This window comes from Haemorhous mexicanus, chromosome 9 (assembly GCF_027477595.1).
Source record: "Haemorhous mexicanus isolate bHaeMex1 chromosome 9, bHaeMex1.pri, whole genome shotgun sequence".
NCBI lineage: Eukaryota > Metazoa > Chordata > Aves > Passeriformes > Fringillidae > Haemorhous > Haemorhous mexicanus.
Window position 1 is genome coordinate 26,722,536 of NC_082349.1, and position 26,605 is coordinate 26,749,140.

Here is a 26,605-nt window from a genome sequence, read left to right on the forward strand (position 1 = left end):
TTTGTTTTTGCTCTGTTTACATGTACTTCAGTAGTTGCCAAATTAATTTTTCAAGTTAGTTACAGAACTAACACAAGCAGAAAGTTCTTGTGAGCAGAATTCAGTGTAAGTTGTCTTTGTTCAGATTCATTAATCTGTATTTTTTTTGCTCTTGATTATTCCTCTTCCTTCTAAATAAGAGACTATACTGAGGATTGTCATTTCATAAATCACTTATTTGGAAGATATTTGGAAGTACTTCTGTGTTCATCAGAATATTTTGTAATGCACGAAAAATTGGACATTTCTGAAAATCTGCCTTATTTAATACAACAGTGACTTTTGTGACTTAAACTTTGTTTCACTCTCCTCTTCCCTGGCAGAACTACAGTTCATGCTCTATAATTCCCTGTTACCTTATAAATGAAAATTTGCTGCTTTTGTGGCCTTTCTCACGATCCTCTTTTATCTTGTATGTATGGAAAGGTTCCATGTCAGTAACACTGTCTTGTTCTCTGATAATATGCTGCCAGCTTCAGCTCATCCTTCAGGTTTGTTCTTCTCTTACATAAAAATCAAACTGTTCATATTTGAATTATTGCATTTCTATTCCCACCTATCTTAGAGACCTGATTTCCTTCTCCTTCAGACTGCTCTAGCTATATTATTTTTCAGTTCCACCTACTCTTTTTATTTCACATGTAACAGCTTCTTAATTAAAACACATTTAATATCCTTTCTTCTCCTTCACATCAGTACTCAAATCTCACCTGTTCATTTTTAAATATGCTTTATCATGCTTTTCTACACATTTTATGAGGTACTTCACTTATTTACTTCTATGCTCAGCATCTCTGAAACAACTCTGTAGTTTTCCACCTTGTTTCTGGTTTTGTTCACTGAAAAAGGAGTTTGACTTCTGAGATACTGCCATATTTCAGATAAACTAGTAGAATTTCCTGAAGAAGAACTTGAACCACTCAGAAAAGCTGCTCTATAGCTATATAATTGGTGTAAAATATGGATGAGGGGAGTATTGTTTAAAGCTAAATTTCAAAGTGTGTTGCAAAAAAAACGGCCCACTGAAAAAAACAAGCATCCTAAACCAACCAAACAAAAAAACCCTTTTATTGTAAAACAGGGAAGATGAAAAATGACATTCAAGCACATTAAATACCCCAATTTTTGTTGGTATGAGTCCTTCACCAGAATTTATTTCCTTAAGCCAAAAATGGCAAAGCAAATAAACAAATTTGTGTTTGTTAATCCCTGATGAGAAAGAGGAACCTCTGTGCTGACTTTGCTCTGGGTTGGTTTCCCATAGTATTTTTACAGTCTTTGCCTAACCTGTTAGTACTGCTCTGGGTACTGGAGTTACCCTTTGAGCATGACCACTGTTTGATACCCTGAACTATCAGAATAAGAGATGGGAAGGAGGCCAAGCTTTTGTGTTCCTCTATGTATGTTTTTTTTTTCCTATGGGGTATTTGCTTATGCTAGTTACTGTCTATGTAATTTTTCTGGTTTGAACACTGGATGCCTCAGTATTTTGTTTGAACATCTCTCATCAAGAAAAATACAGACTGGAGGAGAAAAATGGGAAATGAGCAGAGGTGTGGAGAATTTGTCCTTTGAGGAAATAGATAGAGTGTCCAAGAGAAGAAACAATAAAGGCTAAGGTTTTGGGGGGGTTTTTTGTGAGATGTGCTGAAATTGCTTAGGAGGAAAAAAAGGTAAATGGTATAAATTGCAGGTTAGAAAAAATTAGGCTTGAGCTGAGTCAAAAGAGCAGTGAAATCCTTGGAATGAGCTGATAAAATTATGTATATCCGTATAGACTGCCAATTTTCTTTTCTGTGAGGGTTCCATCATGTGCAACGGTGGCTTGGGAAGATGAATGGCATCACATCACAGTTTCCTTCCTGCTCTGTATGCTGAGCATGATGCCCTATGGTCTGGAGCATCCCTTGGGTCAGTTGGGGTCATCTGTTCTAGCTGTGTCCCCTCCCAAATTCCTGTGCTCCCAGCCAAACCCAGCACACCTCTCACTCAGGTCCTGGAGTGATCTGATCTAACCAGAGCTTGGAGTGGATCAGACTGGCTGATCTCCAGAGGTCTCTTCCAGCCCAAAGTATTATTCCATGCTGATACCATACAGAGCAGTGCTTGCTGTGGGAGTGTGATCCTTCAGGCTTGCTTTAAAAAGGCTCTAAATTCAGGGAATTGATTCATGAGGCATGACCTTTTTGTGAGTTTTGTGAATCATGATGCAATTCAAAGCAAAACAGAAAACCTTTGAGACTTACTGTTCCCTGGGGCTGGTCTTAAAGCCTGTTTGTGTGTACACACATTCACAACCCCAAGGTTTGCTCACTTGAGATGTCTTCCATTGCCCACATTCTCTGACAAAGTCTTATTGCCCTGATTTCTCTGAGAGGTCATGGTAAATACAGGAGGAAGGAGAAATGCACAGAACATTTAGAAAAAGGGATCTGTGCCTTTCCCAGCAGAGTAAGGGTGGATTAAATTATGCTTTGGCAAATTCTGCTGCCTTATAGATGCTATGGAACGTGGAGAAAAACACGTAGAAACACTCAGAGAAAAACATCTAAATATCCCTCCCATGGCATCCCTTATTTCTTAGCTTATACCTTAATGCTGTAAGAGGTTAGAATATGGAAATACTCTTTAGAATGGAAACAAAGTAGAGGTTTTTAAGGCTGTTTATTCTCTTCCCTTTGCCCTGTTCTATTTTGAAGTTTGACATTAGCATCTTTTGAAAGCGAGCATATGGCATTTCTAATTAAGGCCTGAGATTTTCTGACTTATAACTGAATAATACATTTCAAACACTGCCAAGCCTTCCAGATGAGAGACTTTTCTAGCTGAAGCACTGGAGTGTATCTGCTGTATAACACTGGTCTCCTTTAGAACTTGGAAGGATTTTGCCGGGAATACCAGCTCAGTGAGAAATCCAGGGGTGTGTTTCTGTAGGCTGATGTCAGTATTCCTTGGCAAGCTCAGGTTTGGATCCAGTAAGAGCTACTGTGCTTTGTTGCTCACAGGATTCAGTGTGGCTGCATTTTGAAACGTTTTGGTCTGCTGGGGGATTTTAGTCATCTTTATCAGATTTCATTCCAGGCTGCAGGGTCTGTTTGTATGTGTTTTCAACATTATCTCTTGTAGAGATGTGCTGGAGTTCTTCAGTCTCTCCAAAAAATGTCTAATCTCTTCCTTTCAGCATCTGGTGCCAAATTTTCTTCCTTTACTTTGAATGCATAAAACCTTTCTGAAATTGTGGTTTGTGATAAATTCCTGATGTGAGCTGGGTTTCTTGACTTTCTTAATACATACCAGTATCACTAACATGTACCCTGAATGTCAAATGAGCTCATCTCAAAGGTTTCCTAAATTTTTTTTTCTTCTTGCCATAGGAAGTAGAAGGGACTGCATTTATTGTTGGTCCCTCTGACACAGTTGTGCAATTCAGGAGAGGAGAGAATTAAATGAATACATTTAGTTCCTTATTTTTGCTCATTATTGCCATGTCTGTGTGGTAAGTGAGGAAATTTGCCTTTACACTATTTTTAGTAATTTTAAGGGGGAAACTGAGTCTTCAAATACATTTTTTCCCTCAGGACACAAGTGATTCCATTGGTTACTGGGAAACCTGTCACTGTGATAGAAAATATTAGTTAAAATTATAAACTTGGGGCTTTTAGATCCATCTTTAGGTCTAGTGAATGCATGCAAAAGATTGGGAAATTTAAAATGAAGGTTTTTGTGGATTTGTGATGCAGGTGGGTAGTTACTTTGTTTGGATTATTTTTAACTGTAATAGGGAAGTATTTGAATGGAGGTTGGGCTGGTATTTGAGAACTGTAAAGCTGTGCAAACAGGTTCCAAGCTGAAGCCTTTCACCCATGTAGTGTTCATTTTGAAACACAGTGATTTCTGGTATGCTTCTCTCAGGACAACATTTGTACTGTTAATTGTCCTTGAAATACAGTAAATGCTGTCTTTGTCCTCACAGCTCACTGTCAGATTCAAGCACTGATATTTTATTAATGACTTGTATTTGACGACTGCTAAGAATATAAATTAGAAATCTGTAATTGAAGTGAGAATGATAAAGATGAAGAGTTAACAGGGTAATTGCACAAGTGCTGAAGATCCTCTTCTACCTGAACTCTGTTGTCGACATAAAGCCGGAGTTGAAGTGTTTAATGCACCTGAGGGAATTCAGGGGATTAGATCAGCAACAAGATGTGACAGAGCTGTGTGGAAGAGAATATTGAAGGGATTTGGGGGGCAGATGTAGCTTTGGTTCTTCTTTTCTTGTTGCATTTTAACTTCTGGAGAGAGTTCAGATCATAGGAGAGAGCAGCCTTGGAGCCCTCTAACATCAAACTGCCCATGGCTTCCGCAGCTCCTGAAGGTGACTGGTTCCCAGAGAAGCTGTGGCTGCCCCATCCCTGGACATGTTCTAGGCCAGCCTGGACAGGGTTTGGAGCAGCCTGGGCTGGTGGAAGGTGTCCCTGCCCATGGCAGGGGGTTGGGACTGGATGGGCTTTAAGGACCCTTCCAAAGCAAATTGTTCTGGGTTTCTGTGATGATGATAAGAGGGCTGTGGCTGTGTCTCTTTTCGTGTTTCCTACTAAAGACACTGAAAGCTGGAGCCTCTCAGCATCTACTGTTGTTGGAGTTGCACTGGTTTGATTCTTATCAGTATTTTATTCATGTAAAACTGGAAAAAAGCCAAATTACCTGCAAGACCATATTTGCATGAGGACTTGCCATATGGAGTTAGACTGTCCAGCTGACTGTGGGCAGTTGCACAAGCCTTGGAATCCCAATGAACACTTGGTCTGGATGGTTTCTTGAGCATGTTATTCCAGGCCCACATGATCCCTTCTGGGTTTGGGTGTTTGTCATATATTGGTATATAACTCTAAGTGTCAGTTATGAGCTTTCATTTGAAGCAATTCTCTCTGTTCCATGCACTGTGGCCTTTCATGTCAGTTTTGGTTTCTTTCTGCTCATCCATGGGCTTACTTCAGTAAAAAAAGATGATTTTGTGGCTCAGAGAAGGCTTCCTGAGCACAGGGTACCATAGGACAGCCAAAGGGATGTGATGTAACAAAGTAGCATTACCTACTATGTTTTAACTAACTTCTATGTGAAGTCTGGAGTGGATGTGACTTTTTTGGAAACACTGTCACATTTCTTTAAATGGAGAGTTGACAGCCTTGCAGCTTTTCTCACATAATGCTTTTCTAGGTCCCACTCCTTTCTCTGGTAACACTGCTGTGAATTATTCCCTAGTTCTGTTCTTTTAAACTTTATGGTAACTTCATTAATACACTTGTTTGGTGAAGTCTGCTAAACATTCTTTATGATTCCAATTATAATTTTGTATCTTTTTATGCTTTTAAAACTGATATATGAGAAAAAATTGTCTGAGACCTGTATGTATGCATGTCTAGTGTCTGTGCTCTTGGGTAAACCTGTGCATGCTTTTGTTTTCTTGTTTTTTCTTTATTTTTACAGAGAGTGATAATGAACTCTCCAGTGGCACTGGTGATGTGTCAAAGGATTGTCCTGAGAAGATTTTGTATTCCTGGGGAGAGTTACTGGGGAGATGGTAATGCTTAATTTCTTACATTAGGTTTTTAGATATTAACCTTTTATTTGGGTTATGACACTACATGCTCCTGAGCAGGAGGTTTAACATTCTTCAGCTTACATAGTTTAAAAACTAAAATGCAAGACACATTGCAGTGTAGTTTTTAATCTTAATTTAAAGGGGACTGGTATGGATAACTTGGAGTTTTTGACCAATCTTTCCTGTACCATGTGCAAAAGTCATTTTGTTTGGTGTTTGAGGGTGTATTTATATGTGCTCTCACAGCAGGTATGGGTCTTCACAGGTGTGGGCAGAACTTTGTGGTCATTTGGGGCTGGCTGTTAAATCCTCAGGAAACTCAGTGCCAAGATGGGACAGACATAGCAACTCCCATGTGTCCCACCTAAGCCATGCATGCCAGCTGGTGTACATTTAGTTTGTTTAGAAGCACTTTTTTCCCCTATTTTTGTAAATGTGCTATAGGTAAGCACTTGAAAAGGAATCTAGAAACAGTGGGAATCTCACTGAAACACTTTCTGTTGGTGAATAAAATGAAGAGTGTTTGTAAGCCCAGACTATGTTCTCAACAGTGTTATTTCTGTTGTTTAATTAAGTGCTTCAGTAGCAGTGCACAGAGTGCCAAGAGAGGGGAAAGTCTGTCTGTTTGCTGCCTCAGAGAGACCTGAGCAAGTGCCAGAACCACTTACTTGGTTTTCCCTGTGTAAGCAATAGCTCCTGCTGCTGGAGACAAAAATAATCAGAGGCCCTTAATCTGGAATTGGCTGTTTCCTTTTCCTAACTCCAAAAAGAGAGATGAACAGCATTTTAAGGATTTATTTGGGTAATTCTTCCCTTTACTTGTCTACTCTGTAGCTTTGGAGAAACAGCCTCTTACTGCTGACCTCATCTGTATGGAGATGTCACACAGAGGTTTCTGCGTGAGGCATCAGGAGGTTTTACTGAGCTTAACTGAACCCTCTCCTTCTGGTTGCTTTTACCTATTCTGTCACCCAAGTTTCTGCCCTTGATCCAAGACTGGAAGATGCCAATTTTCAATTTAACTTTTTTTTAAAAAAATCATTTGTTAGTTGATTCTTCTGTTTTTAACCTGTGTCCTTGATAAATATCTGGACTCTGTGGATGAGCATGCTGAAGTAAAAAGACAGCCACAGCTCATGGTCTTAAGTTTCATAGATCCAACTGTTTCTTCTGGTTACTCAAGTATACTTATCAACAAGGCAAAACATTTAAGCCTTTTGGAATAAATTATTTTGGAATCCTAACATAACTTACACATAAATCAAGAGAATTGTTTAGTAGTTAAAGCAGCCTAAAATTAGTTTAAAATGGGTTGAGAAATGGGTGATCCCAGCCTGTTTGAAGACTAGCAAACATTTCTTCAGGAGTGTCTCCAGTAATATTACCTGTGGAGAGAAATTCAAATTTGTAAACTACTTGAGTTCTTGAATAGTGTTGTTACATTCTAAGAACAAAACTTAGAGTAACAGGTGAGAATTGGTAAGGATTTGAAAACTAAAAATAAATCAAAGTAAAATCTTGTAGTGTTTTTGAAAACTGTGCCATATGTTAGTAGAAGATCTGTGCACTTGTAAAAAATGTAAATAAACAAAAATTAACATTTCCACTTGAGGAACTGGTGTGCTGATTTGTCTCTTAGATGAAAAATTTCTTGCATTTTAATTGCTTTATTTCATTAAAATGTCACTGTAACTTATTGGACTCAGCAGAAACACTGCTCCAGTACTCTCCTTCAAGGATGTAAACAGAAATGAGAATAAAATAATTTACCCAAAAGATAGAACAAACAATTGTAAAATGATGCTATATCTGTTTATTTTACTATTTACTGCATCCTCAGCATTAAAGTTGTTCTTGCCAGCTAAGCTGCTTTAGCTGACTGCTCAACTATTTCTTAAAAAAAAAGTAGTAGCAATGATAAATAACAGTCTTTGATCAGAAATGTGTTTGTCAAGTTGGAGCATATTCTGTGCATTGCTGCTCTGTGTCCTTGCTCTGATATTTAAAAATTGTATTTATGAGTTTGTGCAGGAGAATTGCAACATTTTGTAACAAATTAAAGATGTCACTATCCATGAATGGTGACTCCCCCACATGATGAATGGTAAGGATAGAGTAATAAGAGCTTTTTTGTATGCTCACTTCTGTTGTTCTGAGCAAGGATTATGGATGCACTGGCTCTTTCCCAAAGAGCCATGGAAAGAGTTCTTGGAAAGTTGGCTGTGGAATTTGGTAATGCTGTCCAGTGTGGACTCATTGCTAAGGTATTACCTCTGCCATAAAACACAAATCTAGGACAGGGCCAGTAAAGTCTGGTTGTTTAATTCTCGGTTGGGATTATGTTCAGGATGATGTTACAGCATGGATGTTAGTTGTTGCCTTGTATTGTTTCCTTGGTATTGCTTAAAATTCCTCTGTTATGTTTCTATGGGAATGTCCCTTTTTAGCTCTTCATTTGATTGCCCAGTCCTCAGGGGATGACATGTATGACCAGAACCATGTAATAACCAAACTAATCCACAACTAGAGCTTCAACTTTCTGATGTATTTACAATTTATCTATTCCTCAACATGCATGTCATAATTCTGTGACTGCTCAGAGTATCTGGTCATAGAATCACTGAGTATTTTGGTTTGGAAAGGACTCAAAGCTCATCTCATTCCGACTCCCTGCCATGGGCAGGGACACCTTCCACTATCCCAGGTTGCTCCAATTCCTGTCCAACCTGACCTTGAACACTTGCAGGGATCCAGGGGCAGCCACAGCTTCTCTGGGCACCCTGTGCCAGGGCTTTCCCACTCTCACAGGGAAGAATTTCTCCCCAGTACCCATGTAACCCGGCCTCTATCAGTTTAACACCATTCCCCCTTCTGTCACTATCTGTCCCTACAAAGATTCCCCCTCCTTTTCATAAGCTCCTTAGAGGTACTGAAAGGCCATGATAAGGTCTCCCTGCAGCCCTTTCCTTCTCCAGGCTGAACAGCCCCAGCTATCCCAACCTGTGTCCATGGCAGAGAGGTTCCAGCCCTTGGGGCATCTCTGTGGCCTCCTCGGAACCAGTGCAAGTCTTTTTAGTGTTTAGTGCTTTTAATGTTTCTGTGAATACTGGTTTTCTTTCTAGCTCTTTCCCATCACAAGACTTTTAAAGTAATGTGACTGACTGCAAAATGGACTGAAAAAGATAAAAGGAGCAAGTTTTTACTTGGGTATCTGAGGGATGAAGATAAGGATGAAATTACTTGTACTGCACTGCACATTTAAAAATAAAAATAATTATTGTCTTTAAAAGAATAAGGGTGTTATATAATCACCTTCTTTTCAGTTCTCAGGCCATTTGAAAAAATAGGGATATCATCCCCAAAGCATAGGAAAATGAAATAGGTTAGAGTCTCTTTTAAATTTAAACAGCAGTGGTAACCAGTTCGTGTCCTAATGACCTGTTTCATAGAATGAGTACTCTAAACATTCACTGCAAATCCAGGCTCAAATTGCAGGTGCTTTAATTAATCACAGCTTGCTGGCATTTGGCTAAACAGCCACTCTCACTGCTCTGCTTCCAGGAGAGATGGGAAACACCACAGTGGTCAAAGCACTTGGGAGAGCACAGCACTTCCTACAGCAGAGAGCCAAAAATCAGTTTGGGCAGCCTTCTGCTGCATTGCTCTGAAAATTGTCCTGAGTCTAAGAGGGTTTATATCTAGATCAACAAATACTGGTATCTCCAAAAGAGCTTTGCAACATCTGTGATTGAGAGCTGTGTAACATTGTGCACGTGCAGTGATTTGTGTTCCTGCATTTCTTGTTGTGTGTGTGTACATCCAGATATTAAAGCACCAGCTCAGACCAACAGGCAGATTTATTTGAAATATTAGGATTGTACAAATGTGTGTGCAGGTGTTCCTGTTTGTGGCACTTGGAGCTTACTCTTGGCATGAAGTGTGGAATAGAAATTGAGTCTTCATAATACTAGTGTTAAATTGTCTTAGTTTTCCAAAATTTGTTTTTCTGTACTGCTTATGTTATTTTAAATTTATTTTTCTGAACCTGAGCTAAAATATATTATGTTGAACAAATATTTAAATTGAATTGTCTGCACAGATGGCATAATTTTCTCTTTCAGTTCAAATTGTTCTTCATTAGCCAACTTAGTTTGATTTCTGCAACTGCCTATTGTTAATTTTCCTTAATGTCTCCACACCTAGAGAATTTGTATATCACTACATTTTGCCACTGGTTCTTACTGTAAATCCTTGCAGAGTTTTTGCTTTCCATCTGACAAACACTAACTACCATAACCAGTGGAAGAAAAGTTTGTGTTGCCAATTGCTGACTTTGCTTTAGTGAATAACTTTAAAGATTTTTGATGTTTTTAATCTTTATTTTGACTCCTGTAGTTGAAGTATAACAGGTAAATGATTATCTTTGTTTCAGGCACAATAACCTTGTTGTGAGGCCAAATGGGTTGTCCACTCTGGTGAAGAGCGGTATTCCAGAAGCACTGAGGGCAGAGATCTGGCAGCTGCTGGCAGGATGCCATGACAACCAGGCAATGCTGGATAAATACAGGTTACTCATCACAATGGTAAGGGATTTATTATTTGTTCTTTCCTTCTTTTATTCACTCTCCTCTAGTTGAGGTGAGTTCTGCTGGGTAGCAGTTTTAGTCAGTGGCAGGGCAGCAGAAGAGTGAAACAGTTGGACTTGTTTTAAACAACTGAAATTGTGATTATGTGACTTTACCTCCTGCCTTGGGTACCTGCTGCATGGCATTAGCAATAGAAATTGCTGACCTATATCTGTAGTAATGCTTGACATTTAGCTTTCTGTTCTCTTGCTGTGATGATGATAAGAACATCACCTTGTTCAGGTGTTTGCTTGTGGATTTTTTAAAAACTCACATCCATCACTTTGTTTTTTCAAAAGTTTGTTTTATATATGTCTTAATTTTAGGGTTTTCAGTTCTTAAACTCAAACAAAATGGCACAAAATTGAATATTTCTTCTTTCTGTTGTTTATTTTAAAAAAGAATGTTAAAAACATTTGGACCTAGCAGGAAACCAGTGTCCTTGCTGTATGGGTGAGCTGAGAGGAGAATCCTTTTGGGAATCAGCTCCCATTCTGTGTCCATCAGTGCAGTCAGCATTCTGAGAAGTCTGTGGGGTTGTTTGGTCTGTGATGGCACAAGGGAGGAGCTCTGTGAAGTGTCAGAGGTGATCTCAATATCTGGGGTTCGGAGGCTCTGCCCTGTTACAGCTCTGGGAGGTGCAGCAGTCTCAGACTTTAAATGGCAGAAATGGATGGAGATAATTTCCTGTGCTGCTCAGAGCAAGTGCTGGCATTGTTACCTGGCTTATGAACGATCTGTCCACACAGAAATTCTGGGGTAGGTGTTGTTACTCAAACTTTCCTTTCCTATTATTGTCATATTGCTTTGCTACTTGTCCTCTTAAGTTGACATAATTAATTATGCTTGTGAAGTTTAGAAGCATCCCCACAGTGAGAGCTGTCCTGGTGGCTACTTTTTTCTTTACCAAGAAGGAAGAATGTTTTGCTAGTGTGAATTTTTCATTTTGATGTTGTAGCTCTGTTACATTTTCCTTAGAAACCATTCACAGGACATCTGTCAGCTGTATGGTGCATCAAAGCCACCTCCATTATTTGCTCCTGCTTTCCAAAAGTGGGAAAGATGTTTGTTTCAGGGCGGAGGAGGGAGTGGAAAACTTCTAAAATGCAAGGTTTATCTTGATGCTGGGGCTTTGTGCCTTAAAAGTACCTTGTAACAGTTGGCCTCTTCACTACAGAGGTATTGCAGTGATGTGTATTTTGGAAGCTGATATTTCATACAGTATTTAATACGAAATATTGCAGTGTTGCTGATGAAAAATTTAAATCCTCTGCTGAACGGAAGCATTTATGCAAACAGGGTTTTTTTTCTTAACTGAATAATTTTCCTTCTGAAGTGACAAAACTTCTTCTGTAGTCTATCTGTCTAAACTGCTGGCAATCACATCATTTGGCAGTAAAAGACTCATGAAAGAAATGAACAGGAGAGAGCCTGTGCCATACCAAAGCTAGGGCCCATCTTTGGGAGGAGTTAATATGGGATGCTCCAGAAAAAAGTGTCAGCTGATTTTTTTTTTTAATTAATTATTATCTGATATTTGTCTGTGAACAGAACTTTTCAGTTTAATTTTGGTGTGTCAGTAATTTGAATTAAGCAGAGAGAGTAGTAGAATGTATATTTTAGTAGTATATGCTACTAAAATCGTGGTTGTATGTGTGTCAGTAATAACTTAGTAATAATAATAGTGATAGTAATAATAATAATGATAAGCTTCAGAGTTATTTGGGTATTAATGACTGTTCACTTGCTTCTCATGTATGAGAAAGCAGAACTGATTTCTTTTATCTGCATTTTTGTTATGCTAATATCCCAACAATGCAAATTTTATTTTTTCCACAATTATTTAATCTTCCAATCAAACCCATCATTTTCATCTTGATTCTTTCAGTTTATGTATATGTTTGTACAAATTCACTGTCTCCTTGTGTTTTGGTCATTCTGCTTGATGTTTCTCTTCTGGAAGCTGGATGTGTTTGTGGGTGCCTTGATTACTTCAGCATGTATTCCTTGAACATAATGTGTTCCTGAGCCAGTCCTAGGGGAGTGGGGAGAGCTGATGATGCTCTGCACTTGCAGTCCTGGGAGTGAAGTGGGCTCAATACCAGAAGTAGGAGGTGGTACAAACATCTGTGAACTTGCACCATTTGCCTACTGACACCCCACAATCCTCTCTCCCTCCTCAAACAGCTCCCCATTGCTGCCAGTCCCTGGAGCAGTCCCTGAGGTTCTGTCCCATGGTAACAGATCCTTCCTCTGAGCCTGCTCTCCCAGCACTCCAGCCCTTCCCTGCTCATCCAGCCTGACCTGCACCCCTGGGCTGAATTGGCAATTGCAGCACCTCTGTGAGAAACAGGGCACTAGAGACCTGTAGAAAAATCTCTGCCATGAATCTGTCACAGCTTGAAGGATGAACTCAATACTTGGAATTATTAGTACTGACAACCTGATTAATGGTTGCCTCTTCTGGGGACAGAGCGAAATCTGGTAAAAACTGATTTTTGTACAGTGTTACTGGTTAACTTCTAGTGAAACTGTGCTCACTAGTGAGAGTTGTGTTGTTGACAGGCCAAAAATGTGTGCCTTGTGATACTCTGAGTGACAGCAGACTCTCAGCATTTAAATTTAATTGAGAGACCATGGTATAGACACATTAGTTGTTCTGTTCCAGTCTTGTGCAGCAGTGCTGTGTTAGATTGGCCAGCTATCAGTCCCATCACCTAAGAAATCTGGCTGTGCATTTATCCTGTATTTATCCATCTGTATGCAAAGCTCTGGAACCTGCTGCAATGTTTCTCAGCTACAGGAGTGCTTGGTGCAGTGTGTTCTCTAGGAGAGGGTAATTTGGGGCTTGTTTTAGAGTCTCAGTTCAGCACTGAAATCAAAATAAAATGTCTCATTTAGAAAAGTCAATGCTGCACTTATTTTCTCCAGAAGGCCTCCGTGTCCTCTAGTCCAGCAGTCTGTCAGGAATGATCTGGTGAGCTGTGTTCCCTTTCCCCTAGATCAGAACATTCATTTCCCATCTCTAGGTGAGTTTGGAGTTCCAGGAGGGAAGGGAGAAAGAAATCTTTGTGCTCTCACAAGTACTGACAAGCACTCTCTTGGGTCTCCTGCTGAGTTCCAGCTTGATGATTACCATGAGCTGCTCAGGAATTTTGACTGGAGCACAATAATAGGCCTTGCATACAATTTTAGAGAGTGGGAGTTGTGATTTGGCAGCTGTTTCGTTTCTGACATATATGTAAATGTGTTCTGTATGACAATCAAAATCTGCCTTACTTCCCTTGCCATGGGCTCTTCACGGTGCTGCACGTGGCACCTGACAGGAAGGGGGAAGTCAAACATGCATCAGGAGGGATAAATGTGTATTTTTATTTATGTAATTATTGTAAGGAAAATAAAATCAGAGTGAGAAAAATCTGCTTGTGATAATGAAGGGGTAATAAAGAGCTTTTGTAAAAGCATGTCTGATCTGTTTGTTAAAAGAATATAGAAAAATGTGCACAAGCTGAGGTCAGTTCATTGACAGAGTGTTTCCTCCTGCCTGCTTGGCATTATTTCATCTTCACTGGTTCCTCTCCAGAGACTGGAATGAATTTTTCCACGGTGAGGTGTATTCAGAGCTCTGATAAACTGGTGGCTGCCAAGCCACAGTGTAGCCTGTTTGTGACTGGAGTGAGTGGTGACTGTCTGCTGCAGGAATCAAGGATGGTGCTCCCCTTGCCCCAGTGTGTCCTTGTCAGAGCAGGTGTCAGGCACTGCCACTGTGAGCATGAGTAGAAATTTGCTGTCACATGATGGCAGTGATGCAGCAATGAGCCTAAAATACCTGTTGCATCTGCATGGGGACAGATGCTTTATTTATTGTCTCTTACAATGCTTATTTATCAGAGTTTTGCTTCTCTGTTTGAGATGGTTCCATTCTTGGATGAATTCTCACTGCTGAATTTCTAGGGTGAGACTTGTTTCCTCTCAGGGCTGAGTGTAGTAGTGTAAGTAAAATGAGAACAGGAACAGGAGGCTGTCACTCATGTTCTGTAGTCTGAAAACTTTTGGGTGGACTGTTTTAAGGTAGCATTTCTGGTTCTAAACTGTATGATTTATTCATAAGACTTTCAGTTTGCAATAGGAATTCCCTTAAGAAGTTAACTGTATGTTCATCTAACAGCATATATAGACTTATTCTAAATGCAGCAGCTGCTGTGGTTTAAGGAAGCAAAGCTTGTTTTAAACTTATTATTATTTTTTAAGTAAGATCAGAAAAATAAGCCTCACATTAAGTAGATGTTGGTAGTATTGCATTACTCAAAACATTAAAAGTTTGTGTAGGAGTGAGAATGCCTGGTTTTGAACTGGATGGTGACATTGAGTTGAAGTTCTTAAAGAAAGATTGAATGGCTGTCCTTCCAAATGACTTGTAAGAGAACCAAAAATAGGATTATTTGTTTATTGTCATAATTTCCTTAGGCAATATGAGCATGTGCCCAGGACAGTTAGAGATGATAACTAATTAAAGGGTCAGGCTTCAGAAGACTTGGCCAAAACCCAGCTTTTTCTGCTGACTCTATTTTTTGGTGTTTTGTCTCTGGACCAATAACATTTCAAGGCACTCCTCATATGAGTGAAAATCCAAAGAATTCTTCCAAGCTCTGAGAGGCATTGATTTGGGGATTAGATATTGCCATATCATGAAAATAACAGATCTCAGTAATTTAATAATTTGAAAATGGCACTAAACAAGGGTGTCACTACTACAGCAGTATAATTCTCATGCAATAGTGAGCAATTATAGGAAAGTATTTTCCATTGCTGCAGAAGGTGGATCAAATGGATTGGATTTGGGGCTGGATGAAATTGATCAATTTAGAGTGAATATCTGTAGTTTATCTGTTCAGCTTGGACCAGCATTATTTCTTATTCCTGCAAGACAACTCCTCTTTTTTTAAAGCAAAAGAAAAAACCACAAAAGTTAAGAATCCAGGTTTCTGGAATTGTGTCTTGTCCAAAATTAAAAGTTAGAAATAGGATAGATGAAAATAGCAAAACCTGTTGTTGAAGTTTAAACACAATCTTCCATGTATTGAATTAACTCTAGTTATCTGTTTCTTGGTGCATCTGTCTTCAGACTGAGCTTCAAGGGCTGAAGATCAACTTTGATGTAAACCTAATGCAGAAATTTATTTATTTTTTAAATTTTGGATTTATCCAAACTGTTCAAACAACAAAAGGCATTTGCTTCTTTGTTCCACACTTAATATTTACTTGGCTTTTTAATTTTTATTGCCAGTTTGCTTGCATAGTTAGGAAAAGGAAAACTGAGGAGATCACAAGTGAGTCACTTGTTCTATCCAAAGAAGATTAAATGCAGTTGACTTTGAAACTGGTGCCTTGATGCCAGGTTTGTGTGGCTTTGTTCATTTAGTTTTTAATTTATTTTATTTGTGTGGAGCAAATACAATTTGTGTGAAACTGTTTAGCTGGGAATTGAGAGAATTCCTTACACAGGAAGGCTCTTTTAGGGGGAGTAGAAAATGAATCAAGCTTGTTATTTGCAGCAATACCAAAGGATGTGAAGTTAGCACTAAAGGAGGGGAAGAGGAATATTTTTTGTCCCAGTGGCATTGTGCAGGGTTCCCCTGCTCAGTGTTCTGAGACTAATTAATCAGTAAGGGTGTCTAATTAAAAAGATGACTGTTCACCGGCTGCCACAGCAGGCTGGTTAATGGACTGAAACATTAGAGTATTTTTGTAGGAAATATTTGTGTTCAGAATGCTGCATCTGTGTGTCCTGATTGAAAATGGGGGAGTTTAGACCTCCATAGCAAGGTATAGATTTTATTTATTTATTTTTCATATTTATTTTGCCTCCTTACTAATTCAGATTTGTCTCCCTTGACTTTTAAAGGAAATAGATATCAAGGATGGCATAGCAGTCTGCTAAACAATTGTAAAAGATCCTGTTACATAAGCATATTTTATTATAACAAAAATGTGATTTTTTTTTTTCTGTTGACTGAAAAGAGGAAGAGCTAATACCTGTTACTTTGTTTTTTAAATGAGGCACTAAGCAAAATAATTCTGGAGGAACTGATCACTTAGATTTCTGAGTTCCCTGTTTCTTTGAAATTCTGTATATATAGGCAGTTTCTTAGGTCTTACTTTTCCCCATGTTTTCTCAGAGGGTAAGGATAGGATGACTGTTACTCAACTCTTCTCCTAAACTGAGATCATTCATTTCATGGCAAGGAGAGTCTTGATATTTTTATAATGTAATGTGGTTTGTAGGGACAAATCAGCTCCTGCTGGTTGGAGTGACAGGAAGCTTCATTTCTGGTGTAAGCTGATCTGTTGGTGCTGACAGTTACAGTCACCTACTTCGAATAATTTTAGTGGTGCTGCAACACTGTGGGACAATATAGTGTATAGGAACTGAAAATACTAGAAATCAGTGAAAAATGATTGTCTCTGAAGTGTAGAAGTTGATACAATTTTAATTCTTTAAATTGCTTCATTTAAATTCAGACTTCAGATAAAAGGTTTAGTTTATGATAAATGTACCAGGGTACCTAGTTCCACAGCAAACGTTAATATTTCTTTTACAAACTCAGGAATAAAATGTCCCTGAGGTGAATTTAATTTGCCAAGTTTTGATTCATTTAGCACTCATCTGGAGAAAGTCTTTCAATTTTGTGTGCACAGAAGGAAAAATCTTATGCTAAGTCTTCATCTTCAAAGGAATTCATCAGTTTAGTGACAAGTCCCTTCAGGAAATAAAGGAGGAGCATCAATTAGTAATTTTTATTTTTATGTTATCTAAATTTTAATGTTTCTGTATGATACTTGAGGTGGAAAATATCACAGTAGTATTTTATTTTCAGGGCCTGCATAAAATGATGAAATATTCTGCTGCATTAAGAATTTTTCTGCAGTTTCTTTTCCATACATAACCACATATAAGAACATTAAAACAACACAATTCCTGGCTCTTGAGGTGATGTATGGCCTCTCTGCCCTAAAAGTCACATCAGTTGACACATTTATTCTGAAGGGTGGAGTAGAAGTGAGATTTGCATGTGCCCTCTTGGAGCCTGTTCTGTTTTGTCTGTGTGAGTTTATGATCCATTATCTACAAACCAGGGGAGCAGAGTTGCCCATCATTTCAAACAGTGATAAAACCAAGGGAGTATCAGTATTATGGCCTGAATAGGTTTAAATGATGGTTACAGGAAGAATAGATATTGCACCAGATAGTGTCATAAGCTCAGGAAATATGAATATTGATGTAGATAACAAGTGGTTTTTAAGTAGGATGGAATTGGGATGTGTCATTGCCTCAATGTTCCCTCAGAGTGTGGTAAGAGCTGCTAGGACTTGGCACCTCAGTGCTGGTTTAAAAATCCCTGCTATTCCTTCCTGGATAAAACATAAATAGATATCCCAGCTGAATTTGAATGTTGGTTTGTTAGTCAGTGTTGTTTTCCTCTAGCAATAATGAGGCTAATGCTGAAAGAGCAGCTGTAGTAGAGACATTTTAAACCATGGTTTTCTATATTCCTGAGTAAAACTGGATTGTTTTAGAAGTTCCCTGCAGATTGTGTTGTCTTTATGGAATTCTGTGGGTAGGATCTTCCCTGTCAGCACAGGCCACTGTTTACCTGAAGGAAAAGGTAATGTCTGTGTCCACTGCCAGAGCTGGGATTGCTGAGAAATAATTGTGTTTGAGGCAATCAACTTGCTCTTGGTATTTCTCTTTCCTCTCCAAACCACTTCTTCCTAACCAGCCTCTGTTTTCAAATAAAGATTGCATAACTGGTATTCAGGAGGCTGCAGCACTCCAGAGCTGGAGCTTTAGAAATCTTAAATACCTTTATTGGAGAGAGCAAACCACCTTTTCCTGACTATTAGTTGCTGATTTCAGTATGCTAATATTTGATGCTATAAAAATTAAGTAATGCTCTAAGTGCTTAGAGAGGAACATTAAGAATCCAAACATTAAATGTTTAAAGTCTCTTAAAATGCCTTTGTAAACACCAGTGCTGGTGGTCAATGCTTTTTATTAAAGCACATTTTACCATAGCTGTGGACATCAGTTCAGAACAATTGAAGTAGTAACAAACCCAGCAAAGCTTGAGCTGCATGTGTAGAATATTGAAGAGTACGGAAGTGATGAACACATCACTTAAATCCAAACTGGAATTTGAAATAGGAGTGACTTCTGAATCTTTACATATGACTTCTTCATGCTGAAACCCCCAATGACAGGGTTATTTATGTGCTCTGTAGGATATTCTTCTAAGGGTCTGAGCTGGTATTAAGGTAGATTTTACAGTAATCACTTCAAAAGAGATTAGAAACCTGTAGATCTGCTTTACCGTCTGTATCCATTAAGGAATTTTTTTCCCTTTGCAGTGATGAGAGTGGCTGTACAAATGAAGAGTCATATCTCCTGTCAGCAAGCAAATTTGCAGCTGCTGAGGTAAACTAACCAGAAGGAGATTGTTTGCAGTCTGCTATTGCATATACTCTAACAGTCTTTTATGTAGGTTTTTGTGGACACAGACAAATATTTTGGCAGCTAGGAATTTTTTTTCTTGCTGAGGGTTTTCATCAGTTGCTTTTTAAACTGTCAACCAAATGCTGATGATGTGGAGCGTCACATATTTTAATCATATCCTGCATATGACAAAGCTGTCTTCACATGGGTGGTTTGTCTTCAGATGGGTGGTTTGTCTTCAAAGTAATCCAAAATACAACCTTTTTTTTTGTCTCAGTAGTACAAGATACAGCCTGCATTAAAACTAAATAGTCATTAATGGGGATTACAGTTTCAGATGGCGTGCTTGCCAAAAGAGGTTTCTTATACTGCATGTTCCATCTCTTTTTTATACCCTTACCTAGCATTTGCAGGGCTAGTCACAGGAATTGTGGAGTTGGATTTAGAAAATTTCCTTCCCCCCATTGCTCTCAGGGAGGATCACTGTTCAGGTGTGTTGTCAGGGTGAGATGGGAGCAAGCTTGGGGGCTGGGCAGGATGGATGAGTGAGGCAGCCTTAGGCAGGTTAATTACAGTAACATTGCAGTCTAATTACACTTTTTGGTACCTGTATGGCAGAGGAATTGGAACTACCTTTTGGAACCATGCCCCCTTTCTTTCATGACTTTGTAAATATAATTCCAGAAAGTTCTTTTGGGCTTTGTTGTCGCTTGTCTGGGATTTCCTTTTCCTTTCTGTAAAGACTCTCCAATTCTTCTTTAATGGAAATCTGAAAATATATAAATGCACATTATGGACAAAATACACCCAAAAATGCTAGAATGAGTATTCTTTGGTGATGCACTTATACATGCATATATGTGTGTTCAATGCAGATGGCTGCCCCTGATACAAGAAGAATACTGATGCTGAATGCCAGCAGTGGATTTACACAGCTGGCAGTCAAGGAGTAATATCTGGATGTCTGCTCTTTTTTTTTTTTGAGCTCAAAACCATGTATTTCAGGCAGCCATGCACTTGATTAAGTTTAGGCTTACACAATGAGGAAGTTAATTTCATAGAAAGCTCAGAGCAGCAGTTGCTGGTTGTCTTTTCAGGACTGTCTGCAGTGTCTGGTTGAGTCAGCAACAAGCCTTGGAAACAGGCAGCCAGGCTCCTTTAGCCCAAGCAGAGATACACTTCTGAAACTGGGATTTAAAGTCTTGATATTCCCATGTCCGAGATTTATCCTGACTCCTGAAAATGTATGTAGGGTGAATATTGTACATGGAGTGTCATTTGCAGAAGCTATTGACTTGGTCATAGGTAGGTAAGATATTTACCTACATAATTTACATTTCTAGAAATGCTAGCTTCACATGCTGCTTGAGAGGGGATGAGTTAACTGTATGTCCAGCCTCAAGGACTAATACTGGGGCTGGGGAAGCAAAACTACAGAAATCCACTTGAATTTTCAGTGTTAGCCTTGTTGCACAGCCCTGTGTTTTATTTGAATTTCCAGTGTAAATCTGATTTTTTGCTGCAATAAGGAGTTAATCTGGTTCTTCTCCATTTAGTGCAAGCAAAGAGCCTGACTTTGAGCTGTATTTTTGGCCATGCTAGTTCTGCTCACTGAAAGCTCCTGTGGTTTGTGGTGAGAGACTTTTCACGTGGGTCAGAAAAGAGATATGAGTACTGCTAGTAGCAACCTTAATTTTCAGTGCAGTGAAGCCAAAAGAAAAGGCACATGCTGTGTTAAAATGCCAGCTTACACTGGGATCCTAGCACATGCTATGTACATGGTTTAATTGCAAATATTTCCAGTACAAGTTACTGTTTCTAGTCATAATTTCTTGAAGTATCTGTTAAATACTTTGCTTATTATTAATTAAGGCTTGTCTCAGTATGGCTTTTAAGATATTTCACAGTTCACCCAGTACTGTTAATTTTAAATAGAAGTACCAGTTTTGACAGTCTGAGAAATAATGGATAGTAGAAGAGTTCTCTGAGATTGAAAGTGCTTGTTTAATGAGGAGCCCTGAAATGGTCATCAAGGATGTGTCAGAAATTTAAAGATATGATCATCTTGTAGTCATAGGCACCTTTGGAATTCCATACATACAGAGGCAGAGCTCTGCTGCTTCAGACAAATCAATTTTGGTACATCCTAACTTTCCAGTACTTAATTTAAAATCATTAAGTAACCTTTATCATGGAATCTAGAATGGTTTGGGTTGAAGAGGACTTTAAATCTCATCTTCAGTCCACTCCCTCCCATGGTGGGCAAAGACAGCTTCCACCAGCCCAGGTTGCTCTAAGCCCTGTCCAACCTGGCCTTGGATGCTTGCAGGGATCCAGAGGCAGCCACAGCTTCTCTGGGCAGCCTGGTACATTTTATCTAGGTAAGGTCACTGCACATCAGAGAAGTGATAAAATGTGTTTGTTTCTTCCTCCTGACTGTGAGAACTTGCCATGTGCAATTTTCTACTCACCTTGAGATGCTCCCTTGAATTCCGTATAGTTCTCTGGAAGTGTACTAATTGTGATCTCTAAAGCAGAATGCCCCCCAAAAAAACCCAACCTCTATTTGTCTTTGAAGCTCTTCCTGTAAATTGAGTCATAGATGATACATTTTAAGCCAGCAGAATGTTTGATTATTCTACTTTTGACTGCCTTTAAAATTCTAGTTGCCATAACAACTTTATTTCTTTATTTTTAGCACATCAGTTGCCATAACAATAAAATGTAGCTTTTTGAATGTAATCATTTTCCCCTTTTTTTCTTTTTGCTTTGTTTTATAAAGAACCTTCTTGAGGGGAAAGGCAATGTGTTAAAGCTCATCCCCTGTGAGCACTTGGGTTAGAACATTAGCTGAAAAATAAGGCTTTTTTAAATCTAGCCTTATTCCATTTCTGTGGCATTTTTTCTGACTACTGAGTATTTTCATAACTTAGAAAAATGATTGCAAATAATTTTCTGCAAATAATTTTTACTTGTTTAAAACCTTTCTTTGTAAAAAAATTGCTTTTCCTCATTCTTATTTCTTTTAGTTAGTCTTATTAGAAAACCTTAACTGTTAAAAGGGTAATTTCTAATATCTTTTCTTCAATATACAGAATGTCTGTAAAGTCACTGAGTTAGAGGCAGTTCAGCCTGTTTGGGGCAGTTTGATGTAATATCTCTTCAAAATATATGAACAAAGAGATTGACTTCCAGCTTCAAGCCATAATCTTGAGCAGAGGGGAGAGGTTTCTGTGTGAATTTAATATTGGTGAAAGAAGTTTTCCTGGAATGTAATCTACGGATTTGACTTCTCCGTTTCCTGATAGTGTCCTTTCCAAAAGGATTTGTAGGTATCAATGTTGTCTTTATATTTAACTTCTTAGTTATGATCAAGTATATATTTGATTTCAATTTTTTTAAGAGATGGGATAATATCAGGTTTGGTATTTCTTCTAGAATAAATGATTTCTTAGCTCACATAACATTTTACATGTGCCAATTTCTGGCTATAAATATAAATGTCCTCATTATCTAATAAGACAAAATTTGCTGGTTATTGGAAGTTGAATGTATTTAGATGTTGTTAATCTTGAAAAATAGTTATCAGATGTATGATGACTTTATACATTTTAAGTAGCTAATTTTTAACTCAGGACTGGCGGGGGGAAGTCAGTAATTCCTGCTTTCAGTGGCATTTTCCTAGCACCTCTCATTTCTGGATTCCATGTCTGTGAGTTCCCCAGGAATGTACTTCCCCTGTTATTGGCAAAATTTTCCCTGTAGATCATTCTCAGCAGGAAGCTCTTCCTTGTCCTTTCTCATATATGGATATTGATGCAAGTGTGTTTAGATCCATGCTGGAGGAGAGCAAAAGTGATACCTCTTCAGCACTTCCAGCTGGGAGGAAGATTTGGTCTAAATGAAGCTGAGCTTAAAATCCATAAAAATAAATTGTGCCACCCTTCAGGTTATAAATAGTTATTGTGCCATATCCTTCTCATGTTCTTCTTTCCTATTTCTTCACAATGTGGTAGAATAGTAATCCTGAGTAACACTTAGTTTAAAATAGTCTTGAAAATCCACTATTTACTTTATTTTTAGCTTTTTTGTTCTCAAGAAGTAGTGGAATTGGGTTTACTGGGATTTGAGGTTGGTACCACCTGCTCCCCAGAAGACCCTGCACTAAAACAAATAGCAGCTCTTTAGTTCTGAACTGAGTCTGCCCCTGCCAACAGCTGGAGCAGTGCCTTCATCCCCTAAATGATCCTGATTGTTCAGTGTTTTTCTGAGCCACCTCTCATGTCCTTGAGGAAGATCTATTTTTAAAGAAATCTGTTAAAGGAGTGGCTTAGGGTGGAATGTGTCAATTCTGTAATCAACTAAAGCATAAATTGTTGGTGTGACCAGGCACGTGTTTCCAGCCAGCCTGTCTGGGTTAGCCTGGATGTTCTGGGAGGATGTTCTGTTATGGTTTAACCCCAGCCACTTCCATGGAGAGGGGATTTCAATCTCTTGCTGTCTGGGTGAGTTTGTCACATAAGAGCTGGCAGTTCACTAAGAACTGCTAGAAGAAGAGAGAATTAGACTGAAGTGGAGCCATTCTGTGGTACATCCAGACTTTTTGTGTTGAAGGACAGGTGTATGTGGGTTCAATCCTCGTGTTCTTAGTATTACTTTTGCATGGGCCCTACAAGTTGGCTGCCTAATTAAGGCTGCAATAAATTATTCATCAGTTGAACTCATTAAATCAAAATTGCTTGCCTTTTAAAAGGTCATGCTGTAGTTTAAGAGAACTGCTTGGCTTGTAGTGTGTGAAAAATTGAAGCAGGCAATCATAATGTTTGGGATTCTTTTTTTTTTTTAATAGCTTTAAAATTTCTTATTCTAGCTCTGCTGAAATGGAATTACTGCTAATACTGACTGAGCTTATGCTCCTGCCAGGCAAGCTGGAATCCTTTTCAACATACAATTTCTTGGTGCCCACTTGAAATATGCTTTTAGAATACCAATATCTATGGAATGTAATTCCTGGCTTCATAGAGACAAAAGTATTACTAAAAGTACAACTCTGTCAAAATATGTCTCTAAAAGGTTTGAATGAATGTAGTACTAAAATCTCTTATGTGTTTTTTTGAAATATGAAAAATTATTCCCACAGGAAAGGGCAGTGCTACCTGCACTGTATAGACTATTCTCTACATTTCAGCATGTCTTCATTTACAGTTCTCTTAATTGCTTTTGTCCTGTGATTTAATATTTTAATCGTCCCTTGAAAGATGGGAGCAGTGGAAGATAGTAAGTTGGTGTTGTTTTGCCAGTATACTTTTCTTTTTCTTTTTTAAACTGCTGTTAGTGTAAGAGCAGGTGGTTTAATATAAGTGGCACATGCATGAAACTGTTAGAGGGCACATGTTTAAATTTTTGCTTTTTGTGCCATCCTAAGTTTATCTGGTGCTTCTTATCATATATGGTCAGTCAGTAAATAGCATCCTTCTGTAGCTTATGTGCTGTTGAAAGCAAATGCTCTTTGGCTCCTGAAAAATGTTAATTACCACCATTCGGTTGGCTGCACAGGATTTCCCTGAAGTAAATTCCCTTCTTGATTGATAGTTTATTGCACAGAGTTTTATTTCCATCGATTCAGGGCACAGGAATTTGGTGGTATTTGTCATCTGGATTGAGCTTGTAAAGTGGATTCAATTTGTTGTAGGACCATCAATATCATCTTGAGGGAAGCTAGAATTCAGAAAAATATTTGCTTTGTATGCATCTTTGAATGGCATCCCTGCCCGTGGTGGGGAGGGTTGAAACAAAATGATCTTTAAAATTCCTTCCAGCCCAAACCATTCTGTGATGCTATGAAATAAAAGCCATGAGATCACAGACAGTAATGTTTAAAAGGAGATTGTAGCAATTTACTCCAAAATCTTGCATAATATTCATTAAATACATGAATAATATTAGGAGTAATTTGAAAGTTTCAAACTTTAGAAGCATTTGATGTAATTGTTGTTTAACAGCATGAAAAGACTGCACAATATACTTGCAAATGTGAATGCCCATCTCTCTCTACTGATACACATAAAAGAATTAATTTGCCCATTTCTTCTTGTTCTGCATCACAGCATCCTAATTACCTAACACTTGTGTGATACTGGCTAATATTTGCATCATTAGAAACAGTGCTGGAAAAGGACTGAGCTGGGAGTGCAGCAGAGGACCAGGCTGAGCTGAGCCTGCTGGAGTAGCAGTAGTAAAAGACAAAGGAATCATTAGCTCCCTTCACAGCTCTGGACTTTTTAGAAGGCTGCTGTCCCCTTGCATTCTCCTGAGCTGCCCACACCCTTCACTCCAAATTATACCAGCCTCTTCCTTCTGCCCCACCTTACAGAACCTACTCTGCTGCTGCCACCAGATCCAGTTTTGCCCTAATGCAGAAAAGGCCTGTGCTGAATTTTTTCCTGTACCAGGAGGTGAGAGCTCCACCAGAGCATCTGCATTTCAGAACTGCAGTTCTGTACCTGGTGTCTCTTGATTTTTGTTGCAGCACCAGGTACATGAGCCACAGCACTGCAAAATGATTTATGGCATTCTTTAGGATCATAGGGTGAGAGGGAGAAGGAAAGGAACTCATCTCTTATAGCAAAACTGAAAAATGAGTCTAGCAGGTGGAGAAATGGTTTAAAAGTTTCTACAGTATACTGTTTCCTTCAGAGCTGCCACTTGTGGGTTTTCACCACAGTGTGTTTAGTGTTGAGGAGGATGAGGACAAATGAGCTGATGGTGAGACTCACAGAGAGAGTGGTCAGACGTTGGAACAGGGTCCCAGTGTGAAAATTCCATCCTTGGAGATGTTCAGCTCAGCTGAATGTAGAACCCAGCACAACTTGACTTAAATTTGGTGTTGGCTCTTAGAACTTTGTCCCCCTGCTTTGGAGCAAGACATGGGGTCAGATGGTATCCACAGGGTATGAGGGGTTTGAGGAGCCTAAGTTTGTTTTGAGAAAAAAGAATGGGTTTATTTATAAATATATAGACACTTCTTATATCTCATCATATGCTTGCACTGAGGTCACACTCCCCGTGTGTTCTGTGTGAGCGCAAGCTCTCCAGCAGGTTTTAAATAGACAGCTGCAGTGGGTGGATCTGGGGAAGAGGCTTTATATTCCAAATAACAAATAGAACCCATTTCTGCCTTAAATACAGCACTAATGTGACTTCATAGAGCAACTTCAAACACCAGTACGATGTAGAAAACCCTATCTATGCACACATACACACACAATTTTTAAGGCAAAATGTTTTTTCTTCATTCTCTGCTACTTTTAAGCTGCACTACAAATGCAAGCTTTATAGAATAGAATTATTATTAGAGGCATTAAAAACAAAACCAGGGTGTCCATAAGATACATGTAAAAGTAAATAATTCCAGATGTAGTTAAGATTAAAAAAAAAAAAGCAAACTGAATGAAACACCCTTATTCTTTAGGCTTCTGAGAAACTATATAAAAGAAAAAATACTGTAAAATAACAAAAAAAAAAAGCAGTTGGGCAGAAAAAATAGAGGTTGATGAGCTGGTATGTGTATCAACACTGTCATCCAGGTCTGCATCTAAATAAATAACTGCTGTGTTCCTCATCTCACACTCAGCTGGACCTGCTTGCTCTCATCAATGCCTTTCAGAAAGATTTTACAGAAATTACTGTTGTCCATTTAATCCAGCTGACCATCAATAATTTAAGAAGGGAAGACTTCAAACCAGAAATGAGTGGTGTGATTGAGATGCTGCTTTGTGCACTGCAGAGATTGCTTCGATCAGTCTTGTTTCCTTACAACAAAGAATTTAGCAAACAAATATT

At 38.7% G+C, this 26,605-nt stretch overlaps 1 protein-coding gene across 6 annotated transcripts in view; it reads left to right on the plus strand.

The window, feature by feature from the left end:
- Window positions 1-26,605, plus strand: part of RABGAP1L (RAB GTPase activating protein 1 like) — a 227,286-nt gene that overhangs the window by 42,662 nt on the left and 158,019 nt on the right. For 4 of the 6 annotated variants that reach the window (XM_059854584.1, XM_059854586.1, XM_059854587.1 and 1 more), the window contains exons 12-13: window positions 5,530-5,623; window positions 10,077-10,227. In XM_059854584.1, the coding sequence (XP_059710567.1) occupies window positions 5,530-5,623; window positions 10,077-10,227 (245 nt within the window). Of the gene's footprint in view, window positions 1-5,529; window positions 5,624-10,076; window positions 10,228-18,706; window positions 18,746-26,605 lie in introns of those variants that run through there. The other 2 variants (XM_059854589.1, XM_059854588.1) reach the window with 2 other exon arrangements.